At 32.2% G+C, this 24,986-nt stretch overlaps 1 protein-coding gene across 1 annotated transcript; it reads right to left on the bottom strand.

Moving 5' to 3' along the window:
- Positions 1-21,294: 21,294 nt before the first annotated feature.
- On the bottom strand, positions 21,295-22,506 carry LOC105788023 (reticulon-like protein B9). Its single transcript, XM_012614697.2, has 5 exons — positions 22,366-22,506; positions 22,042-22,222; positions 21,823-21,964; positions 21,684-21,753; positions 21,295-21,598 (listed from the first exon to the last, which is right to left on the bottom strand). Exons 1-5 carry the CDS (start codon positions 22,469-22,471, stop codon positions 21,429-21,431), a joined length of 669 nt encoding a protein of 222 aa, XP_012470151.1. The 5' UTR covers positions 22,472-22,506; the 3' UTR covers positions 21,295-21,428.
- Between the last annotated feature and the right edge of the window lie 2,480 nt (positions 22,507-24,986).

Consider the following 24,986-nt stretch of genomic DNA (forward strand, 5'->3'; position numbering starts at 1 on the left):
TATTTGTTTAATATATAGATTTATTACTTTTGGTGGTTTAGATATGATTTCTTGATTTGTTTTTTACTGGAGGGTGAAAATATATAAAATTTATTTTACAAATCGCCAAATTTAGTGGCGTTTAAAAAACGCCACTAAAGGTGTTAGTCTTTAGCGGCGTTTTTGGTATAAGCACCGCTATAGACTACGGTCTTTAGCACATTTTGGTAAGCCGCTATAGATCGTGGTCTTTAGTGGCGTTTGTGACCAAGCACCGCTATAGATCGTGGTCTATTGCGGCGTTTGTGGGAAAAGCGCCGCTAAAGACCCTAATCTATAGCGGCGTTTCGGTCACAAACGCCACTAAAGACCCTGATCTATAGCGGCGCTTTTACCAAAAACGCCGCTAAAGACCCTAGTCTATAGCAGCGCTTATACCAAAAACGCCGCTAAAGGTATTACTCTTCAGCGGCGCTTCTACTAAAGCGCCGCTATAGACTAGGGTCTTTAGCGGCTTTTTTTTTTAAAAACGCCGCTAAAGTTAGCGGCGCAATCTTTAGCGGCTTCTGTTGCGGCGGCCTAAAAAAGCGCCGCTAAAAGCCTGTTTTGGTGTAGTGAATGGATGCTAAGATTTGTTGGTGATTGAATGTGTTTTATATGTTGAATTGATTGTTTTTTATTTGTGTGAAGTTTATGTATAATTTGGTATAGTTTGACTGCTTGAAAATGTGCATCTCGGGTCAATTGTCGTTAAGTTTCAAAACAATAAGAACATGCCTTGAGACTATTAGAACAAAACTTATCATTTCATACGACCAATTGCTTAGTGTCTCGAGCTTGCCAAGCTAGTCTCAAGATACCCTCAATCAAGTTTCAAGACAAAGTGACCTTTTTCTTGAGACAAGAGCACATTGAATCTAAATAAGTTTTACCTTATTCTAGGTCTCGAGACAATAGCCTTTTGTCTTAAAACATTCAAACATTGAAGCTAAAATAAGAAAACAAGGAAATATTGTCTTGAGACCTAATCTCGAACCTTGAAGATCTTTATCTCGAGAGTTGTTGACATAAAAGCAAAAATTTCAAAGTAAAAACGATGTCTGTCTCGATACATGAGGTTCCCCGTCTTAAGATAACAAGTTAAAATTTGATACTTGATTTTGGATTTGGATACTAACTCTAAAATTTATTTATAACCCTGTAACTAGATGTAATTAATTCTTATGTGCTAGGAATGTATGTTTGTGATCATAACAAATGGATTAATTGTTATGAACGATAATTATGAGTTTAACTTTGTAGATTTATGTTAGTTTAATCTGAGTTGCTTTGATAATATAAGGTGGTGTCACACATTTGAATCTGGTAACCGAGTTAGGTATGGATAGTCACTGGAATGATGACTATGAAGTAATGGCAGTCAGCATTTGGGCGGCCTGATTTGCTGAAAACAACTTTATGAACGAAGCAAAGACAACAAGAAGTGAGGATTAACGTACCTCTATTCAGGCGCATTTGTTAAGAGCTTATAGAGTTATCAAGGTCCAAGGTTGCAGTCACCACTTCGAAACTGCCTTCAAGAGTGAACAGAACATATCAGGTACGGGTGTGGTGATTCGGAATCAGGAAGGGTTAGTGATGAAGCATGTACCTACCTCTTTCGCGGTGGAAGCCCTCACTTGCATGCAAGCTTTGAAACTGTTTCTGGATTTTGGTTTTTACTCGATTGAGCTTGAAGGGGACTCCCTCACTGTTCTTAAGAAGATGAAATCTACCAGTCAGGATTTTTCTTTAATTAGTGCCTACATACATATTGCAGCATCTGAATCTCTATCTACTTCCGTTTGGTTGGTTTGGGAGAGAGAACATTTTGATTCATTTTTTTTCTTATTTACTTTTGATTGTTATTTTTGTTTCATAACAGCTAGCGTTGATGTGACTTTTGTTTTGTACCACTTGCTTAGCCGAGTGGGTTTTGTCTGTTTTCTCTCTCCCATTACCTGGATTTCTTTATAAAAAAAATTATTTAATGCATAAACTTAGCTGTAGGGGTGAGCAAAACTCGGTTTGACTCGAAAAAATTAAAAAAAAATTTAATTTCGAGTTAAACGAATCGAGTTATTCGAATCAACTCGAATTTTTTTTTGAATTTCGAGTTCGAATCGAGTTGAGTTTTCGAATTTGAATAACTCGAATAATTTGAATATCAAACTATAATATTTTACATTTTTACCCTAAGAGCACGTTTGGTTCGCTGTATTGGATTAGAGGTGTAATGGAATAGAGGTGTAATAGCAAATCAACTGTTTGGTTGAATGTAATGGAATAGAGGCGTAATAGTAATCTTGTGTTTGGTTGAATGTAATAGAGGTGTAATAGCATAATGGAAAAAAACTAAAATGACTAGAATACCCTTAGCATAAATTTGTTTTGGTAAATGATTATTGTTATTGTTATTTAAATTTTAATAAGATTATTATTATCAATAATAAATAATTTAATCATATTTAAACATAATTATTATTAAATATATTTTAATTAAAATATATAATTTAATAAAATTCTTAATAATTAGCGAAATTTGTTTTGGTAAATTATTTGTTATTGTTATTTAAATTTTAATAAAATTATTAATATCAATAATAAATAATTTAATCATATTTAAACATAATTATTATTAAATATATTATAATTAAATTATATAATTTAATAAAATTCTTAATAATTAATATCCTTACATGAATTTACTCAAATCATAATATATGATCTTGTAAAATATAAATTAACATAATTATTATTAAATATATTATAATTAAAATATATAATTTAATAAAATTCTTAATAATTATTATTCTTATATGAATTTATTCAAATCATAATATATGATATTATAAAAGAAAATTTGAAATAATTAATATTAAATATATTTAAATTAAAATATATGATTTAATAAAATTTAAAATAATTATAACTAATAAATTATATTTTATGAATTTGTATAATTTAAAATAATAAATATTACATATAATTTAATAATAATATATAATTTCATAAAATTCTTAATAATAAATTTTCTTATATGAATTTATACAATTTAAAATAATTAATATTAAATATAATTTAATAATGATATATAATTTCATAAAATTCTTAATAATAAAATGTTCTTATATGAATTTACTAAAATCAATATATAACTTGAGAATTATATTCGCATAAACATAATTAACTTATATTAAGAAAATGTTAGATGAAAATGAAATTCTACATCATAATCCATATGTTATATAGTTTTACAACATCAAAAGTTTGAACATTGATATTTAATGGTGAGAAAGAAATCTTTGACCCATTCCATCGGGCAATGAAGGTAAACTAAAGAAAATGATCATTTGAGTTGGATGATCGAATTTTACTCAAAGCATCATACCGCGATCGTCGGTTAAACATTCAATTGACCATAAGGTGAATATAAATTGGAAGCTTTCTTCCATCTTTGATATTCTTCGACTTCTTTGAACTACCACCCGGAGGCAATACTCCCATCGATTTGATCGCCAACGGCCTGGATTTTTTCCCCCAATAAAGTGGCAGCCTCATCAAATGAAGAATACACATTATCACGAGCATCATATTTCTTCTTTCTCTTGTTTGAAGATGAGGAACCCCCTTGGTCTCTATCTCGTTGCGGCTCCGCAGCAGAAACATCCATGTCATCCAAAGGGATGTCAGCTTCGCAGTCATAGAATGAGTTTCTTTCTTCATCCATACCTGTAGTACGAACATCCTCAGCATTTATTTCTTCAAGAACATCAGCAGCTGTTTGAGCATCTTTCCTAGTTGCTCGATCTCTTGCGTATATGGTAGTAAGCTGGTCGTAATAAGGGAAAGTACGATATTTAAATTGAGCGGCTTCTCTGTGACTCTAAAAAAATGAGGAAATCATATTAGTCATAAGTTTGGTAAAAATAATATAATAAAGACTTGAAATAATCTTACCTTTAAATAGGACTCCCAAACCACATCTTCAAAGAACAACGAGTCATTTATGCTCGTCCAACCAAAACCGCTATTGTTTTGGCCATTAAGCATGTCGTAGACGATTGACCACTCCCTTTTAAGTAACCTAATCATTGATTCAATATTAGGTTTCGCCTTCAACATTGCATTTGGTAAAACTGTTTGTAGCATTCTTTCCAACTCGTTCAAATAACCGGCTTTGAACCCGGTATCAGCATTAAATGTTCCAACATTGTGCAGGTCCACCATGCAGGAAACTAATGCTGCATCTTCCTCGGGAACCTATTTTCTTTTGCTTCCTCGAGAAGCTTGAGAAGAAGCATTTGATTCTGGAACACCTGACATAATGATCTTAAGAACAAAAAAAACAAATTATATTAATTACTATTTTAATATCATGATTCAAAAGGTCAACACTTTATAAAATCAAGGAATTAAGTTGAATATCATGAATCAAAAGCTCCATACCACAAAAAATTTAAAATTATAACACATGCTGAATTAGAAGAAATTATATTATAATTCAACAAGTTTAGTACAATACAAAAATCAATACAAAAGTTTCACAAAAGTTTCACAAACTAATTTCTAGATGCTTGCCATTCATCGAACATTTGGTTGGCTAGTTCCATCCTCTAAGTAGCCCAAGCATCCGATGGATGAATATTTGTGATATTCGGTTCATCGTCATCCACCACATTAATTGTAGGTAATCCTTCTCCCACCTCCGCTTCAATGGGATCAATACTCATATGGGTTCGAATAAAATTATGGAGCAAACAACATGCAATAATAATTCTATTGTGCACCCTTACAGGATAGAACGATGGACTCCTAAGTATTCCCCATCTAAGTTTTAATAAGCCAAAGCATCTTTCAATAACATTACGTGCTGAGGCATGTTTCATATTAAAAAACTCTTGCGGAGAACTTGGCTGATAACCCTGACGCCACTCATTCAAATGATATCGCTGTCCTCTAAATGGTGCAAGAAATCCCTCACAATTTGTGTATCCAGCATCAACTAGATAATAACAACCTATAAAATAATTTTTTAAAATGATTAATTCAGACACAAAGTTTGATCTTAATGAATAATTCAAAGTCCTCTAACTATACACTTTACCATGAGGAACTTTTAATCCATGTCTTCTACTAATGGCATCTCAAGAACCCGTCCATCAAGAATGAACCTTCCCAACCAGGAAGAACATAAACAAATTGCATCTCAGGTGTACAAACACCTAGCATATTTGTTGCTATGTCACCTTTTCGCGTTCGATATCTAGGTTTATCAACTGTTGGAACCCTAATCTTGATGTGGGTTCCATCAAGAGCACCTAAGCAATTCTATATCACATGATATAAAACCTTGAGTTAGAATACTAATTTAAATCTAAATCAAGTAAATGTTGTTGAAGCTATATATAAAACTCAGTCCAATACCTTAAACCATTTCCACCTTGTGTTAGAAGAATCGGCTGTAATTGGCTCCGGCTTTTTAAATAACACATCTTGTAAGCGTATGACAGCATTTAAAACACTATGAAATGCTCTGCTAGCAGTTTCCCCGGACCTTCTAAAGTGATGCTTGATAACTCGATTTTTCAGGTGATGGGAGATGATATGTAAAAACATTGCTACTTGCTCGTCAACAAGCATGAACCTTGTCGACTTCAATCCCCCTATCGATTCTAACATCTCACATAGTTTAAAAAAGGCAGCTCTATTCATCCTAACTTGTTCAATACAGGTCTCGTCACTAGCATATACAAGCCTCTTCACATAATCCCGTTTTGCATAAAAATCTACGGTATAGGACCTAATCCTTGGTCTATGTAGGCTAAGGCTGGCACCCATTCTAAATAAGAACCAAATCGCGATTCTACAGATTTCCAACCATATTGTCACAGCAATACCAATTCTTTTACGCCTCACACTTTGTGCAATTAAAGGCAGACGAGCCATTACTGCAACATTAAATGATATCGTTGCAACTTTAATTTCATTTCTTTATCAATCACCCAAAAACTCATTCTAAAGAGAATATATTTATTTACATTTTAAATATATTAAAATTTAATAAAATACGATAATTGACCTAAAATTTGAAGGTTGGTATTTGTTAGATTATAACGAACTCATTATAATTTAAAATTATAAAGCATGTTCAAAGTTTGAACATTGATTAGTTTGAACATTTCATTTCGTATAAATATATTGATTAGTTAATTAAAGCATGTTCAATGTTTGAACATTGATAGTTTGGACATTTAAATTTAAATTTAAATATAATTTCGTATAATGAAATTTAAGATTTAATAAAGGTGAGTATCAAAGTTTGATCATTGAATAATCTTTCTTAAAAAAAATGTTACCTATTAGTAAAAACATATAACCTATTTGGGAAACAACAGAAGCTGTAATGACCATAATTATGCAAATTGGTGATAAAAAAGAACAATAATTATGCAGCAATAACCATAACCATACAAACAAAAGTTGTAATGAGCAATACAAACATACAAACAAAACCATATTCATTTGGGAAACAACAGAAGCTGCTACAGCAATACAAACATAACCATACAGGGAAAACATACTAATAAACCATGAATACCAATGGAAAACTAAACTGTAATGAGCAAATCGGGGATGACTGCGATGTAGAAGTGTTGGAACAAAGAACCTGTAACCAGTAAAGGGAAATCGATGTTACAAAAATAATCAGTTTATAAAATTGATCATACACTTTACCAAAGCAGCCTCTCATTTAGTAACCAGTCCTTTAGATTATTAAATATACCAACTTGGCAGCTTTGAATATATATGATTCAAAATCAATATTACAGCAAACATTATGAAAACAAGATAAACACAAAGGAAATGGGTGATTCCGCAAAATCTATTCAACTAAACAACAAATAAACTGTTAAAGAGTAATCATTGTAATATCAGAAGAATCTCGAAAACAACATACTGAATTTTGATAAACTTAGAACTGCAATATCTCATTTATACCAAAACATCAACCGGATACAAAATCATCACTTGGCTAAGCAAAGTCAGATTATTAATATTCTCATAATTAAAATTTAACTATATAAGCTGCTAGTCATCATGTTAAATCCATTATTATGCATAGTCTTATAATATCACTAATAATGATTGATGAATTTTTTCGAAACAACCCAGCATAATTTTCAAGTGAACATCCACCCCAACAACACCTTTCAAGTTTCAAGTGGAGGAAGGATAATAATAAATGCAAAGGATATTTTAGAATGTGCTGTGGTACGGGCACATCAACCATATTCCCTTCCTAGTTCCTTCTCCACATATAAATAATAATGGTGTCTTCCCGTAAACACTCACTCAGCAATTCCTATTCCAATTCACCTATTGTGCCACTGTCACCACTTGCTCTCCTCTCCCAAGATCAAGATAGAAACATGGTCAAGTTCTCAAAGCAGTTCGAAGGGCAGCTTGTTCCCGAATGGAAAGAAGCTTTTGTACTCGATTGGCAACTCAAAAAGGACCTCAAGAAAATACGTCTCCTTAATAATAATACTACTACCAATACTCATCAAACCACTTCTTTTCCCCATAATCTCTTGTCTTCAATCAGCACGTTTGGTTTATTTGGCCGACGTAGAGACCGAGGTGTGTAATGGCCTAAATTCAAGGTTATCGGAACAGTGGTTTCGGGACCACAAATCCGATGAGGAAAAATTTATTTTTCTTATATTTTTATGGTCTATGATTTCACGGAATGATTTTGTGAAAATTTCGTTCGAAAATTTCGACGTTTGGGCACTCAATTTAGTCAAAAGGACTAAATTGTAAAAAGTGCAAAAGTTGAGTTCTACATGTTAGAGGTGTCCAATTGTTATGAAACTTTAAATTGGAGGTCCTTATATGGTAGTTATACCATTGGTAACTTGGTAGACAAAATGGACATTAGATAAGTGAAATAGAAAATTTTTAAGTTAGGGCAATTTGGTAATCTAGTAATTAAAATGAATTAAAAGGAAAAAGATGGCAAAAATCATCATCTTCTTCATTAGGACGAAATCAGCAAGGGGGGAAGCCATAGTTAGGGTTTTCAAGCTTCCAAGCTCCATAGTAAGTGATCCCAAGTCCCGCTTTTAATGTTTTTACGTTTTGGAGTCCGGTAGCTTAATTTAGCTTATTCTAGCAATAATTTAACCTAGGGTTTATATTTGGAAAAATACCCATAGGTGAAATGTGTTTATTTTGATGTTTTATGATAGAATATGAAGCTAGAAATTATGTTAAACAACTTTTGTTAGCCGATTTTAAGCAAAAACTAGTAAAACGACATAATCGGTAAAAATACCTAATGTTCATAAGTACATGTTAGAGTGGGAATTTGATGTTGGCATAGAAGAGAAAAATGTTCATCATGTCATAAAACATAAGAATAAGGGATGAAGTTTAATTTCCGAGCCTTGGGTCAAAAATGTAATTATGTAAAAGTTTAGGGGCAAAATTGTAATTTTGAAAAAGTTGGAGTCAATGGCTGTTTTGTTGAATGTGAGTATTAAATAAGTTAAATTTGCTATTTTAGATCAAGAAGAACGAAACTCGAGGTTAGACAAAGGGAAGAATAAAGTTGAAGACTAAGTTGTTGAATTGGACTATATTTGATACCGAGGTAAGTTTACGGTAAATAAATGCAATATTTCAATATTTATTATCAATGCTGTTATTTTCCAGCAACTATGAATTTATTTTATGAATTTATTTGATGATGATCTAAGCATGAAATGATAGAGAATTAAAATTAAAAGTCTCGTTGATACATAAGGATGGTATTGGATACGAATGTCATGACATTTGGGTAAAGAGGTCCCATGTAAGACCATGTCAGGACATGGCATTGGCACCGAGATGAGAGGTCCCATGTAAGACCATGTCGGGACATGGCGTTGGCATCGAGATGAGAGGTCCCAGTAAGACCATGTCTGGGACATGGCATGGGCACTGATATGAGAACATCCCATGTAAGACCATGTCGGGACATGGCTTTGGCATGTTATTATCGGAAGAGACCCGAGTATCCTTATTATTCCAATGTAGCTCAACAGGCTTGTAAACGAATTATGTTCATGAAAGTTCGGTTTAAAGCATAAATGGCAAGCTCTGTAAGTTATAAGAGTTAAGAACTTATTATACTATCAATTGATGTTCAACGATGCAGCAAGAGTTGAGTAAGTTATGTACACAAGTATTCTAAGTAAACAAGCAAGAGAACTAGTATGAGATTAACTAAAGAGTAAACTAGAGATATAGACATTTGAGTTTAATTATTTAAGTTAAATATTGTTATTTATTTGCTAGTAAACTTACTAAGCTTTATGCTTACTTCTTTTATTTCTCTTTCTCTTATAGTATTGCAAAAGCTACTTCAAGGATCCTAAAGAAGTCGGAGATCGTCCACACTATCAACCACAATCGCTTTCGGTATTTTATATCGAATCACGTTTGAGTTATGGCATGTATAGGGATTTAGTTATTTTGTATGTTTGTGATTATGATTTTGCTAAAGAATGGTGTGTAAGTATTTGATGATGTATGGTTATTAAAATGGTTAAGTATGAAGGTATTTGTTGTTATAAGAGTCTAGGTGATAAATTATGTATGGAAATCATGAAAGGATGAAATTTTGCAAAGAAACAGAATTCAGGCAGCAACAGTGACGTGACTTTGAAAAATCACCCAAGATAGTATAAAATTGATTAGAGGGTGAATGATATATGGAATTAAAGCTTGTTGAGTCTATTTTCATGGAAAAATAACGGTGTAGCGAAAGGAATTTTATATTTTAAGATATGTGAATTTTCGTGAGACAGGGTTAGAACAGTTTTTGGTGTCCCCTGTTTTGAGTTTAGAAAATCATTAAAAATTGTACAAAAATGGTTATGAGTTATAGTTTATATGTATAGATTTCTCATTGAGTTTATTTTCTGTAGAAACAAGTAAGAACTTCATATGAAAATCCTACAGTGAGAAAACTTATTTTTAGTGACTAGAGGTCAGGGCAGTCAGGTGGTGAAACAGGGGAGACTTTAACTAATAAACTGTACTAATTGGATGAACCAAAAATTCTAAAAATTTTATGGCGAGTAGATATATGAGTCTAGTTTCAGGGAAAATTTATGGAATTAAATTTTGAGTTCTGTAGCTCAAGTTATAATTAATTTAGTAACTGCTGCGCGATTGGACAGATTTGCTGTAAATAGTGAAATAAAATTTCAAACCTAGTTTTTATGCTCCGAATTGGTAAGATAAGCTAAGTAATGCCTCGTGCTCGACTCTGGAAACGGTCTCGGGTAAGGGGTGTTACAGGGTGTCATTCAAGTACTCTTTGGCTCCCTCTTCTCAAAGTTTATTTACTTTTTAACATTTGTCATGTTGGAACTAATTGATGGGGGGTGTGGACAAGTTCACAAGCGACTGACCGCTTCGGCTAGCAAAGGAGGAGATTTGTTGTATGAGACAGAATTGCTAGAGCAGTTTGCTGATACTGATGCTGCCAAAGAATTTTTTGAATGTTTGGACATGCAACTTAACAAAGTGAACCAGTTTTATAAAACAAAGGAGAAAGAGTTCCTGGAAAGAGGAGAATGTTTGAAGAAATAAATGCAGATTCTGAGTGAGCTCAAAACTATTATCAAGCAACAGCAGCGCCGCAAAGGAGAGGAGGAGGACGCCTCCATTTCCTGCTCTATCTCTTGCGGTATTATTTCTATCTATTTCATGTTTCAACCGACTTCTTGTGTTTATAAGAGAACAACATTTTCCTTTCCTTCCTTCCGTTTTCCATCCACGTCCACAATCATAAAATATTTACTTAACATGTCATTTTTTACCATATCTAAGGTTTGCTAGATTGTAATGTAATGAAAAGAAAAAGAAATAATTATAAAATAACTAAGGAAGGGGGATGAACTATACAGAAAACTATAAAATTCTCAAAGACCTGCAACAAGGGACTGACAACTGGACCACTATTAATATTGAACAAGTCTCTGTTTTTGTTGTATGCAGAGGAGGACTCTGTCAAGGACAGGACAGAGCAAGAACAACAGCAGCAAGACAGCTTTATGGATGAATTGGAGAAAAATGAAGTGCCCTTTTCAGACTAGCACAAAAAAATGAAACAAGCAAAACGAAGAAATAGAACTAGCAGAAAGAAAAAGAGATAACTCGATATTCAAGCGAGTATGTAGCACAAAAAAGAAAAACGAAGAAATAGAACTAGCAGAAACAAGCAAAGGGAAAATTCTGGGAAAAAACCCAACTCATTCAAAAAATGGCTGAAGCTATTATTACGAAAAGAATCACGTAAAATGCTTCAAGAAATTAAATAAAAAGTTTATTCATACCTCAAAAACCAAATGCCGAGACCGAGAGAAGAAACGATGAGGACAGAATCATCAACGAAAGCAGTGGGAAATGGGAGGAGAAATTATGAGAACAGAAGATGAGAGGGTCAGGTAGGGAGGGAGGGTAAAACAGAGAGTTGGGGAGGGAAGCCGGACGTAATGCCTATTACTCGATTTGGGAAGGGATTAGAAAAGCAGGGAATTTGGGGATTAGGTCGGGATTGTATTACGCACGTAATACCTATTACAGCGAACCAAACGCCGGATTAGGGGCGTAATGTAATAGCCGCGTAATCGGTCAGTAATGGATTACCTAATACACTGAACCAAACACAGTGTAAATTTTCAAACCTTTTTTATTTTTCCTTCAAAACTTTTACTCCTTCTCACTTCCTCCAAAACTTTTACTCCCCTCCCCTCCCAACCCCCCAATCTACTCAAAATCTATTTCCCACCAAAATTTTACTCTCCCATTTACTTTTTCTCAAAATTTTATTCCAAACAACCCTCAAAACATTTTATTTTCCCCCAAAATTTTTACTTCCTCCCAGTTTCCCCTAAAACTTTTATTTTCTTCCCATCCCACCTCTCATCTACCCCAAACCCTCCCCCCTCCAATTTTTTTTAATATTTTCCCTTTAAAATTTTACTCCCCCTATTATTTTCCCCCTAAACTTTTACTTCTCACCCTTTACTCTCAAAGAAAAAATCAAAATTATCCAAAAAAATCACTAAGCATAAATAGTAATAATTTTATTTATATCTACTATTTATATTATTAAATTAAATTTCACATTTTATATTATTTATATTATTGAATTGTTTAGTCATAGTGAATATTTATATTAAAATTGAATTATTAATTATGCCATAAAATATTCATGTTAAAATTTTATATTGGTATCAATTTCACATTTTATTTTTAAAATAACTTTTATTAAAAATCATATTTTTACATTTAATATATTTTAATTCCAAAATACATAGTGACAAGAATCAAGATAATTGAAACAACTAAGCAAGCAAAGAAGCTAACCAAGTATATAAAAATTAATAAATAAATTATGAGGTGATGAAAGTTAATAAAAATTTGATTAAGGTGGTCAAATTTTATTACGATGGGTGACAATGGTTACAAGGACCCAAAATTATTTTTAAAATTTAACTCGAACAAATATATTCGATTCGATTCGAATTCCATCTCACTCAACTCGATTCGAGAAAACTTCAAATAAAGTTAGGATGATAAAATGAGATTCGAAAACTCGATTAACTCGAAAATTTTCGATTCGATTCGATTCGATTCGATCGAATGCTCACCCCTACTTAGCTGGGTTTTTTACCTATATATTATAAAATAAATAAAAAATTACTAAAATGGTATGTTTAAAAAATTATTTATTAAAATGATACATTCAAACAGCTGGAGGGTGGTGCATAGGCAACATCATCCTAAAATTTTGACAAAATTTGACTGAAAACAAAAAAAATAAAAAAACTGGTGAAGGCAACTTAATAGGCGACACCTAAAGAAAAATAGGTCAAATAGGACTCGTATACGAAAAAACCTAACCTAAAACCCAACCCACTGTCATTGATGGGACAACACAACTGGGACAGCACAACTGAACAAGGTCATGCCTGTTGAAGAGGCGACACCGCTTGGTCACGCCTAGTGTAGAGACGGCACCCTCGATCACACCATCTCCACAAGCGGCACCGGTTGTCAAGCGATGGGACGAGTCATCTTTGTTGCCAGTGAAGAAGAAGAAGAAGAAGATTAGGTGTTTAAGAGAATATAATTTTTTTGGTTATAAATTAATGTTAATTTGTTTTTGTTGTTATTATTGTTGATTTAATTCGGATTTTATTTTTAATTTTATTTTTGTAAGGTATTATTTAGCTAAAAAGAGCTATTAAGGTATATTTGTATTTATTTTATATTTTCATTCATTCATAATTTATTTTTAATATTTATTAAAGTAAAAAACCTATTTCATTATATATAAAGAATATTTTATTTTTATGTAATTTGTTTGTTATGTGTGTTTTAGGTTGATTAAATTTATTTTTATGTAATTTATTTGGCATGTTATTTTGATTATTTTAATATAATTTTTATTTTTATGTAGGTAAAAGATAAGACCATTGATATGAAATTTGTGAATTGAACTATTGAGTTGGAATTTGTGAGATCAATTAAGAATAATAGTTTATATGTTCTAATTTTTAAGATTTTATAATTGAGAATAAGAGTTTATGTTTTTAAATTTTATTTTATGTTTTTATAAATATTATAAATGATACAAAAAATTATATTTTTCACAATAATTAAATTGGCATGTTATATATATATATATATATATATATATTATATTTTAAACCAATACATTTTACTTATTATCATTTTAAAATAATAATAAAAATATTCGTATTTATTATGTTGAGATAGTTTATGTTATGTTTTTGCTATATATTTTTATTGATATGTTATTTTATTATTTTAATATAAATTTTTATTTTTATGTAGGTAAAAGATTAAACCATTGAGATGTAATTTATGAATGAGACCATTGTGTTGGAGTTTGAGTTAGAATTTATAAGATATATTTATTTTGTTAATGTAGTATAACAAAAAATATGATGTTGACAAAACTATTTGGTATTTTTATAATTAAAAGCAATATATAAAATTTAGGTATTTTAATAAATATTTAAAATGCATCAAACTTTGAAATTAATTACTAAAATTTGTTTTGAAATTGCAGGTATCGCAATAGATTCATTGATTAAGAACGATGTTCACATATCAAACACAGTTAATAATATGGTAATATATTGTTATTTGTTAATCACGAGTTCCCTTAAAAAAAGTTCTACATCATTTACGGAAATAAATTATGTTATTATAATGTGCCACGACATGCGCACATGAATAATGAAGTGTTTGGAACCTTCTGCAATCGCGCCGTCTATTTTAGAAATCAACTCCATAGGACCTAGGTGGTAGGTATACCGGGTCGACGATTGATGGTCTCCGTAACTCAAAACGTTTCAAGACGTCGTGAATATACTTGTACATTCATCGCCCTCGCCATCCGACGGTTTGCAACCATTGCATCCCTGACATTTTCAACAAACACATGTCCCGCCTCCATCTGGTTGACTTGTTGCTGACTCATTCTTGGCATCAAGGTAGTCAACCTATAGAATGTAGCTGAGAAGACAGATGAAATCAGAAGATGTCGTGTTTTCAACAACACAGAATTGATCCCCTCCACCAAGTTTATGGTCATATGACCATAGCAAAAGCCCTCGTTAAAACTTTGAGCCCATTGCCATAGCTCCATGGTACACAACCACTGTTCGAAAAGATGTGTTCATTTGACCTTCCATGTCACTCTCAAGTCGAGTCATTCTTTGGCAAAAAATGTGTGGCTTTAGCTCGTGCGCTATATATGTATTACGAAAAGATAAGTTACAGTATTTCCCTAAAACATTAAAACTTATACTGAAAAAGATAAGGTTATCATTTACCCATTCTCACAACTCTTCTCCGCCAGTCTGCATTCTTATAATCTCAATGGAAGTTAGCTGTGATGTGTCGAATGCAGTAAATGGATCTTCAGGTGATGGTCACTAAACTAACTATAAATACGACTAAGGCAAGCGCACCTATTAAACAATAGTATAGTTGTGGTGAGAAGGGAATATCGTATCCACGAGGACTAAAAGTACTAGTAATTACTGTTTTTCTATTATTTAGCCGAAAAATTGTAGTGATTGTTTTTAATTTAAAATTACTAAACTAATCTAACTAAGAACATAACAGGGAACGAAATAGGAAAATAATCGAAGATAACTAATGAAATAGACAATACCCAGGGAAGAATCCACCTAGACTTCACTTATTATTATGAATCTGAATTAAACGATTTATTCACTTGTGTCTTGATCCGTAGAGATCCCTAAATTATGTTAATACCTCTTTCGAGAGTAAGAACAACTGTCACTGACTCTAAGTTGATTAATTGAAATCTCTTTCTAATTGATGGATTCCTATATTAGATTTGACTCTAATCTGGTAGATTTATATCGTCCTATTTCTAGGATTGCATACAACTCCATTCAATTATACTAGATTTACTCTTAATTAGGGACTTTTGCTCTAGTGAAATAAGCACATTAAATATGAATTAATATCTTGAAAATATTAAAACACAAAATAAGCATACATAATTGAAAACAAGAATCAAGTATTTATCATGTAAATCAGAAATCAAATAATAAGATTCATCATAGGTTTCAACTTCTCTAGATATCTAGGGAGTTTAGTTCATAATCTGGAATGAAAACATCTCAAAATTAGGATAACAACAAGACATAAAGAAACTCAATAAAACTTCGAAGGAAATTAAATAGAGATCTTCAATCTTGAAGGAGATCCACTTTCGAGTTGATTCCAATGGTGTTCTTCGAGTCTTTTCTTCAACCTTCTCTGTGTGCCCCCTTAAGTCTTTTTCTAATTGGTATTTATAGACTTTAGAATGCTCAGAAAGCCTAAAAATTAGGTTTTTCCACATATTTAGGAAGCAGGGTGCGATATAGACACGGACTGGCACATAGGAGTGTGGCCAGCCCGTGTGGAAATGCCCAGGCCGTGTGGATCCTGGAAATAACTCTATTTATCCGATTTTGGCTCATTTCACTCTCAAATGCTCTCTTAAGTATAGAAACATGAATTTAAAGGATTAGGAGAATCAAATTCACTAATTTACATAATTAATCATCCAAAAACGCATTAAGAATGAGATTAAAATATGTTACTTTTACAGCTTATAACCAGGGCACACCAGAACGCCTAATGGCAGCAATTAATCATTTCCCTCTATCGAAGATGATGCAAATATTATCGTTTCTAATAATACTTTCACGGGTTGGTAAGAAAGAATTCCCACGATTCTATGTTCTTCTTATTTACGATGGCAAATGTTATCGGGAGCATGTTCTTGTTCCCATCTTGAGCAACCGTAAGAAGTAAGATCTGTGTATATTTTCCGTATAGTCAGGTCCCATCTACTTGCATAAACGGCTTGCCGTGGGGAAATGCATGCACACATGGATCAAACGTCCAGAACATCTAATGGAAAAAATTCTTTTTCCCGTTTGTTGTTGGTCATCCGGACCGTAATAAGGTTGTATTTGTAATTTAATGATAGTTTCCGGTACATACTCTAGCATAGCGGCTATCCATCCCTGTAGCTCATTGTACGGCGTATCAAAATCCCAATACAATTGCTCTATTGCCATCTATTTAGCTATCCACGCCTTTCGGTATGATACTCGATACTGGAATCGTACCTGCATTTCGGTAATCAGTACCGAAACTTTAATGGTTGGCATGTCCTTCACCATTGGCATGATACATGTACAGATAGTTTTGAAATCAAGTTTTCGATAATCTTCTGTCATACGTGTTGATGTGCATGTGTGAGGCCCAACAAATTTTCGTATCTCCCACATCTGTGGCTTTTGAATAAATGCAGCTCATACTCGCCAATTGCAGCACTTCGCCAACTTTTAACACTCCCCAATATATAATGTCGGTTTAGACACTACGACTTTGTAGTCCACTAATATATTCATGGTATACCGCTTAATAGCAAATACGCATTCTTCCTTACTTTCGAATCTCTGGCCTACTAACAACTCCTCAGGATCAGAATCTACAGCCAGCCCGTGAGCAGGTAGTATTTCAGGGTATTCCGGGAACTCGGCTACATGCTCCGCGTTGGGGTTTATGAGTGACATGTGTGGCCCAAGATTATTGTGTATCACAATACGTCGAATCTGGTTCCCGACTGAAGACGCTTTAATATTTCCATCGTCATTCACGTCTTCGTCATCAGTATCATCAGGGACCTCGTCCACTTCGGGATCACTATCACTATCGACTTTTTGATCACAAAGATCACTACTATCGTATCCATCATCACCAACCATATCAATATCGGGTGCAACATTATGATTGATATCGATCCCGCATATAGTTGATTCACTATCAATGTACGATGTTGTAGCCACCATACATGGTTCTGGAGCTCTATGTTCTTCACCAAATGCAATGAGATCTTCAGTTGACTCCACACTAGCTAACTCAGCAAATAATTGAATCGGTACATTTTGGTCACTCTGATTCCTACAATAAAGAGCGATCATTGTCTCCACGTCTTCATCGTCTACAAGTTCCATTTCGATGAATTTGATGAAATCTATCGAAATTAGAAACTTGTAGAAAAGTTTCGAGATTCTTCTCCCACAACGTCTAACAATTTTTGCGCTAATCCTTTCCTTCATATCATCGAACGAGACATTTCTATTAAATCACATTGCTATTTGTTGTTGATATTCAAATATACATCCAACGGTTGTTGTCAAGATGATTCCATCGAAATAAATGCATACGAAAAACTGATTATCCATCTTCAATACTCAATTTGTTAAAAAATAAACAAAAATTCTCAAAACAATTTCGAACAGCATAAAAATACTTACATATAAAATTTAATGAATAAAAATAGACAATTTCTAACAATATCAAATTTATTGTCATTTCTAACAATATCTATGATGAAATATTTTCAGTATTTATCTATTTTTTACATTGTTATCACTAACTAACAATTTCTTTATAATAATTACTAACATAAAAACTTTCAAATATATTAAAAAATTTAAAACGTAACATTCATAACCTAACAAGTCAAAATAAACCTTAAAAAATAATTAATCTAAACACAAAACTTATTAACAAATCACAATAAACAAAATAAGTTTAAAACAAAACATAAAAATAACACTAACCAAACTATATAATACTAACAAAATATTTTTTTCTTATCATAATTTATTATATTTAAAAATAATAATAAAAATAATAATACATTTTCTTTCTTCTCTTCTCTCCTTTTCTTTTTCTGCTATTTTTTATAACTGATACTAAAATTGAGCCTGATGGGAGAGCCAGGGGGAATGCTATTGGTGCCGCCTATCAGATAGACACCATACCCCTTCGTTATAAAATACCGCGTATATACCATTCTGGACAAGTGGTGCCGCCTATCACTTTGACACCACCATTAAAATATTATTTTTTTAACTGAAATGTGTCAAAATTCTAGGGTGGTGCCGCCTATGCACCACCCTCCACCTCTTTGGATGTATCATTTTTGCACATAATCTTTTTAAAGGACCATATCAATATTATTTTTAATCTTATAATATATAGGTAAAAAAATCCACTTAGCGGAGACGGAGTCCATGAATTATAAAATATTTTCAATGTTTTTATATTTTTTGGAATTATAAGAAGAGAATAAATCATAACAGCATTGCGATTATGACGAATGTTCAATATTTTCTTTTAACATACATTTCAGCATTATATTTATCATTTCGAATCTTGCTTGGTAAAACATAAAACTAAAAAATAGAGAAGAAAGAAAAATAGATTTGTGGATTGCCAAAGAAAGAGAACCCATTACAATTTAAATTTTCATTTAAACAACATTGTCATTTTATATTAAAATACATGAAAATTTAAATAATTATAAAAAATAACATTTCAACCCAATCTTTTATTATTCTATAGTGTACCCAAGCAATTATTTGACCTCTTTTAGTGTTTTCTTTTCTTTTCACTAAAACAAACATAATCTCTTCTGATATTTATCGAGATACTTGTAGTTAAACTTTATTCAAGTAACGCCTAAATCGCTATAGACATGTAATTAAATATTATCCAAAACACAAATAAAGGTTGTCACTAAATTTTAATAAAAATATCAATGTTATTTAAATCTTTTCATTCTCATTACCAGGTAGTATATTCACATTGGTCACCTCCTAAAGAGGGTTATGTTAAACTTAATATTGATGAAGTTGTGTTTTCTTCAAGGGCTTGTGCTTCTATTGGAGGTGTTCTCAAAGATGCTAATGGGTTGTGATTATGTGGTTTTTCAATATCGATTGGAGAAGGTATAATATTTCAGGTTGAAGCAAGGGCGATGCTTGAAGGACTTCACTTAGCTTGGAATAAGGGATTTTGGAAGTTGGAATTAGAGTGTGATAATGCTTTGTTGGTTGAGATTATTCTAGCTGGTGGCACTGCGGATAGTAGTTGATGGAGCTTCGACTGATACAGAAAATGTTTATTCGGTCTTAAGAGATTCGTGTCAAATATATCCCACGGGCGTAGAATACAATGGCGGATCTTGTGGCCAAAATTGAAGTTCCGGAGTTACTACGATTCCATCTATTGGAGGGACCTTCGTCTATTGTTAAGGAGCTACTTATGACAGATTATAATACTTCTTTATTGAATTAGGGTGTTCATTTTGTTTCGCTTATGCTGCTTATTTTTACTAAAAATTAAAAAGTTAATTCATATACAAGTTATTTATTGATATTTATTGATATCTCTACACTTAAAAATTTTATTGATGTCTCTACACTTAAAATTTTTATTGATATTTTGATAATTTTTTATTAAATGAAGGTTAATCACATGTTTTTTATTGACATTTGTTTTAGGCCTTGCTTCCATAAAAGATAAAAAAATTAATGTTTTTCATTAAAATAACATTATCACTTTTTCATGTTTTATTAAAAAATTGAGAACTCTAATTGTTGACACCGTTAACTTTTTTATTAAATTCATTGGAATGACATTTTAATTTATTTTAAAAATACGTAAAGTTAATAGATAATTTTAATATTGTTAACAACTCTTAAAAATTACATCATCATTTTAATCAAAATAAAGCATTTAAGCTAATCAATGACATTGTAAAAGTTAAGGCACCAAATTATGTCAAGAAGTTGAAGTATAAAATTAAATCTTAAATTTGAGCATAATATAAGGACCAAAATTGAAACTTGACCATTTTATATAATCTATAGAAAATATGGTGGCATACCAGCCACGTTCAATTTTTTTTTTTTTTGCTAGTAGTTTATAAGTAGTTGAAAAAAATCACCTTTAACCTTTCAATTATAAATAATTTTTTATTCTTGGACATTTGTTAGAATATAAATGATATGATAGTAAACTGATAAGATAACTAACACAAATAAGTATGTGAATTATTTGGACTAATTAAGACCTTTGTAAAAGGAAAGAACCAAATTATATAAATTAAAATATAAAGATTAAATATCAAATGTAAGCATAGTAGAAAAATCAAAACTGCGATTTTACCATTATCTTATAATGACTAAAATAGGGGAAAATCATGTCATTAGTTAGTCCAAATTATTAGTGCGATTAATAATTTTTATAGCTCATGTGGATTTAAAAAAAAGAAGACTTATTCAAGCCATCATGTCAAAATATTTTTTTAGAATAGTATTATGTTTAAAAAATTCACATAAAAATTTTGTCGAGTAATCAATACAATATTAACTATTTGGACTAAACATTACAAAAAGAATAGGACTAAATTATTGTAGAAATTGAAGTATAAAGATTAAATCTTAATATTAAGCCTAGTAAAGGGACCAGTGATATTTGTCCAATTTCTTGTAAAATGGAAAAAATTAATAAAAGAAAAGAGAAGAGAAAGAATGAACGTATGTAAAGTAGAGGGACCAAAAGTGATATTTGATCAATATTGTATAAAATGCAAAAGGAAAAAAGAAGAAGAAAAGGGAAAAACACGTGTGAAGTAGGACTATAGTTTCAATTAGATAAAAAGAACTTTATAGGGGAGATTGAGAAGTATGTATTGTGAAATTTAATTTAGTGATGATATGTCAACGATGGTTTGGTATTATTGGTAAAAAAATAGAAATAAATTGTGAATGTAAATACCCATCAACCTCATTAAATTAAAATGTAAATGTTGTTGGATTATATCATCTTTAGCTTACGGATGTTGTATACATGGATTTTGTAGTGTTTATATGGAAATCTTCATCTGCATAAAATTCCAATATGTTGATGATTTTAACTTGATATTACGTGCGCTTCTTCTCTTTAACCGGTCCTCTAGGTATCTTGTTAAGAACTCTAGAATCAAACCTTTTGTACATTTTGCTGGCCTTTTTGGTCATTTGGCCAGCATGATACTCAACTTCCTTCTCATACCTAGCATACAGATACGGCAACGTTTCCATGCATAGAAAGCCTTGATCCAATACAAAGAAAAAGACAAATTACTCTTAGCTTTATGGTAAGTTAGTAAGGCACATGAGATGATAATTAAATCTTACCAACGAACAGGAGATCCAAGAAGTTGAAAATTGATCCTATCACTGATATTATGTACAGAGAAGTAAGTACCTGTAGATATATAAATTAATAAGAGGATAATTTGATAAGTAAATCAAATTTTAGTTGTCAAGATGATACCGAAAAGAAGTATAGTGGGTCATTTCCACCAGCAATGTGAAGGAATTTTCGCAATAATTCATTCAACCTCCTGTGGAAGGTGGAAACTACTTCTCTGAAGGCATCTTCGTTGGATATCAACTCAGGGATCTTCGGAGGATTCCTAGAGAGATGAATGATATGATTCAAAAAGGAGGAGGTTTTACTTGAAAACTATATATATACACACACACACCATACCATCCAAAATATTCAGCAGTGATGCTCCGGATGAAGACGATAAGCATTGTGGTGATGCAGATGTGACAGAAGAGGGTGACGAAATTGTATTCAACCACCTCGAAAAGATACCATATCGCTGTTACTCCAAATAATAATGTGGCTGCTAATTTTTGGTTCCTCCACAGTAACACATCCGCAACTGAAATTTTCATCAATTCCTTAATGTTCACATTGACACAGCATATATCAGGAGCCATTTTGGAAATGACCCTTCATTTTCAACACCTATACCTATATATCGAACCCAAATCTAAAATCTACAGAGAGAGAGAGAGAGAGAACCTTTTCCTCCTCCAAGAATAGCATGCACAGGCCTTTCACGTCCAAAGAAATTTACCCGTGGTGTGGTGGTCTCATCGTCGGACTCATAGGATTTGTTTATCGGCATGGTTTAATATACTTAGTTTTTGTTGTTGATGACAAAAATAATGTTCCAATCACCATTTTGCATTAATTGAACCAAACTTATATACTAAAAATGGGCCCGGGGGGGGGGGGTTCTAGGCTTGGAAAGAAAGTAAATCACAATAAAGAAGGAAGGAATGCCTTGGGATGTTTCCTTTTGGCGAAGTTTATTGCTTCGCATGCCCGCCACTAATAAAAGTAGTGAATCATTAAACATTGCTGAGGACTTAATGTCAACTTTAATTGCACCCTTATTATGTCAAACATCTCGTGTGACAGCAATAAAGTTATAAGTAGCTTCTCTTTATAATTAATACTAACTTTTCTTTTCTTTTTTTCATTTGCTTTACTTTGTGTCGTACTAAATATATGTAAATCTTGATTTAAAATGTTTGTCCACTTTTGATAATAGCAAAACTAACAACCTCTTAAACCAGTGTGGAAAGGATGACAGGTACGAACGGTACTTTCTCTTTTTCGTCGGGAACCAACAATGGTGGCAAAGCCATGAAAAAGGTATGGCTGCGGGAGGACGATCCGCTTGATGATCCAGGGGACACTATGGAGTCAAACCCGACTAGGGGGTCTAGGTCTTTCAAAGAACAGCTAATGGAAAATGGCCAAGAGTCGAAAGGGAATGGGATGGCTGTTGGCAAAGATGATATCGTACTCACTGAAGGTGATTTTACGATAAGTGAGATCGATGGGGTTCCTTCAATCAAGTTTTTTGAAAGGGTCGATAAGCTATAAGAGTTGAGTATGGCGCTGACGGTGGTCGTCAAGTTGTTAGGGTGAAGGATTGGTCTTAATACCTTGTATAACCGCGTCTATGCCTTGGGGAAGCCAGAACAACCTATTCATCTCATGGATATTGATAATGATTATGTTAAGATCAATAATCACCAAGAGGGGGATAAATTGTTTTTTTTTTTTTATTAAAGCAAAGATGACAAATAATAAAGATTCAAAGATTTACAGTAGTTTAGTCTCAAACAGCTTACCTCCACTATCTTAACTTATCACAACTAAGGATTTATCAAATGATCACTAAATTTGAACATTTTACATACAATGTTTAACATTTACAATCTCTATCTTTTCAATAAGCAAGATAGAGTCACTTCCCATTAAGGTTTTCTACCCAACACCTTAAGTAAATCATTACAAAAATGAGAAATAAAGTTTGGAAAGGATTATCACCTCTAAAAGGTTGATATATAACAATTAAGCAATCTCACAAAATAATAGAACATTTGAAAGAATGAATACCAGCTAAACTCACAAGTATGTACAAGAGAAAATGAGAATAATAATGAGAATTGATTGGAATTAAGCTCTTGATCTTTGTATACTTGTTTCTTGTCTTCATATGAGTGTTCTTGAATAATATTTATACCTTCTTATTGAATTATGGACCTTTAGAGCCATTGGAGGGAGATTCTAGCTATTGGAGGGAGTTTTTTAGCCGTTGAGAGCATTGATTTCACACATTTAATGTAGCCTACAGCAGTATGCATGATCTGTCGTAATTTGATACGTCAAATTAGGCTTCTTAATATACTTGAGGAGTTTATTCTCAAGCAATTTAAGTGTCTTTTATATATTTTTATCGATTTTTAGTTTTGAAGTTAATAAATTGTTTTTATTAGTTTTTAAGCCATTTTGAGATCCAATTTGGCCAATCATGCCATAGGGAACCTAACAAGTTGATTGAATGGTGTAGGGAGTCAATGGTGGCCTAATCGTGAAGAAAATATCACTCAGAAGGGGGTATCGCGATATCAAAACTTGGAAGTCGTGATACCCCTGGCAGTGTTGAAATAAAGAGAATTGAAGCCAACTATAATGATATCGCGATACTGAGTAATGGGTATTGCGATATCGAGACATACTAGGGCCACCCATTTCAACACTGTTGTGGGTATCGCGATACCACTACGTGACAAGTGAAAAACCTTTAGGGGCAATTTTATGTCCAAACAAACTTAAGTCTATTTTTCATTTAAGGGCATAATGATCAATGTTAGGTTAAGTGATAATAGGCTATAAATACAATTTTATAAACCTTTTTCTTCAGATTTGGTTGGTTGAACATCTCTCCTTAGGTTTTCATAGTTTTAGGTAAGGTTTCCTTTCTTTCTTTCTTTTTTTCATTTTTAGATTAGGTTTTCTTTTTTTCTTTTTAGAATAGATTCTCTTTTTGTTGTTTTCTTTCTTCTTTCTTATTAAAGACTCTTGTAAATGAAGATGGATGAAACTTTTGTGTGTCATTGGTTCCACATATAAATGAATTCTTATCCTTATCTTTATATTGTGCTTATTAACTATTCGATGAAATGTCTATTTTGGTGTTAAGCTTTATTATGTGCTAAATTGTTGGATGATTAGTTGATTGATTGTTTGTTAGCTTAAGTTAATGTTTATTCTTGATTGATTGGTTGTTCGATTATATTGAAATATTTAATACGTTAGAATTGACACCTTTAGCAGAAAGCCTA

Source organism: Gossypium raimondii, chromosome 7 (genome assembly GCF_025698545.1).
Source record: "Gossypium raimondii isolate GPD5lz chromosome 7, ASM2569854v1, whole genome shotgun sequence".
Taxonomy (NCBI): domain Eukaryota; kingdom Viridiplantae; phylum Streptophyta; class Magnoliopsida; order Malvales; family Malvaceae; genus Gossypium; species Gossypium raimondii.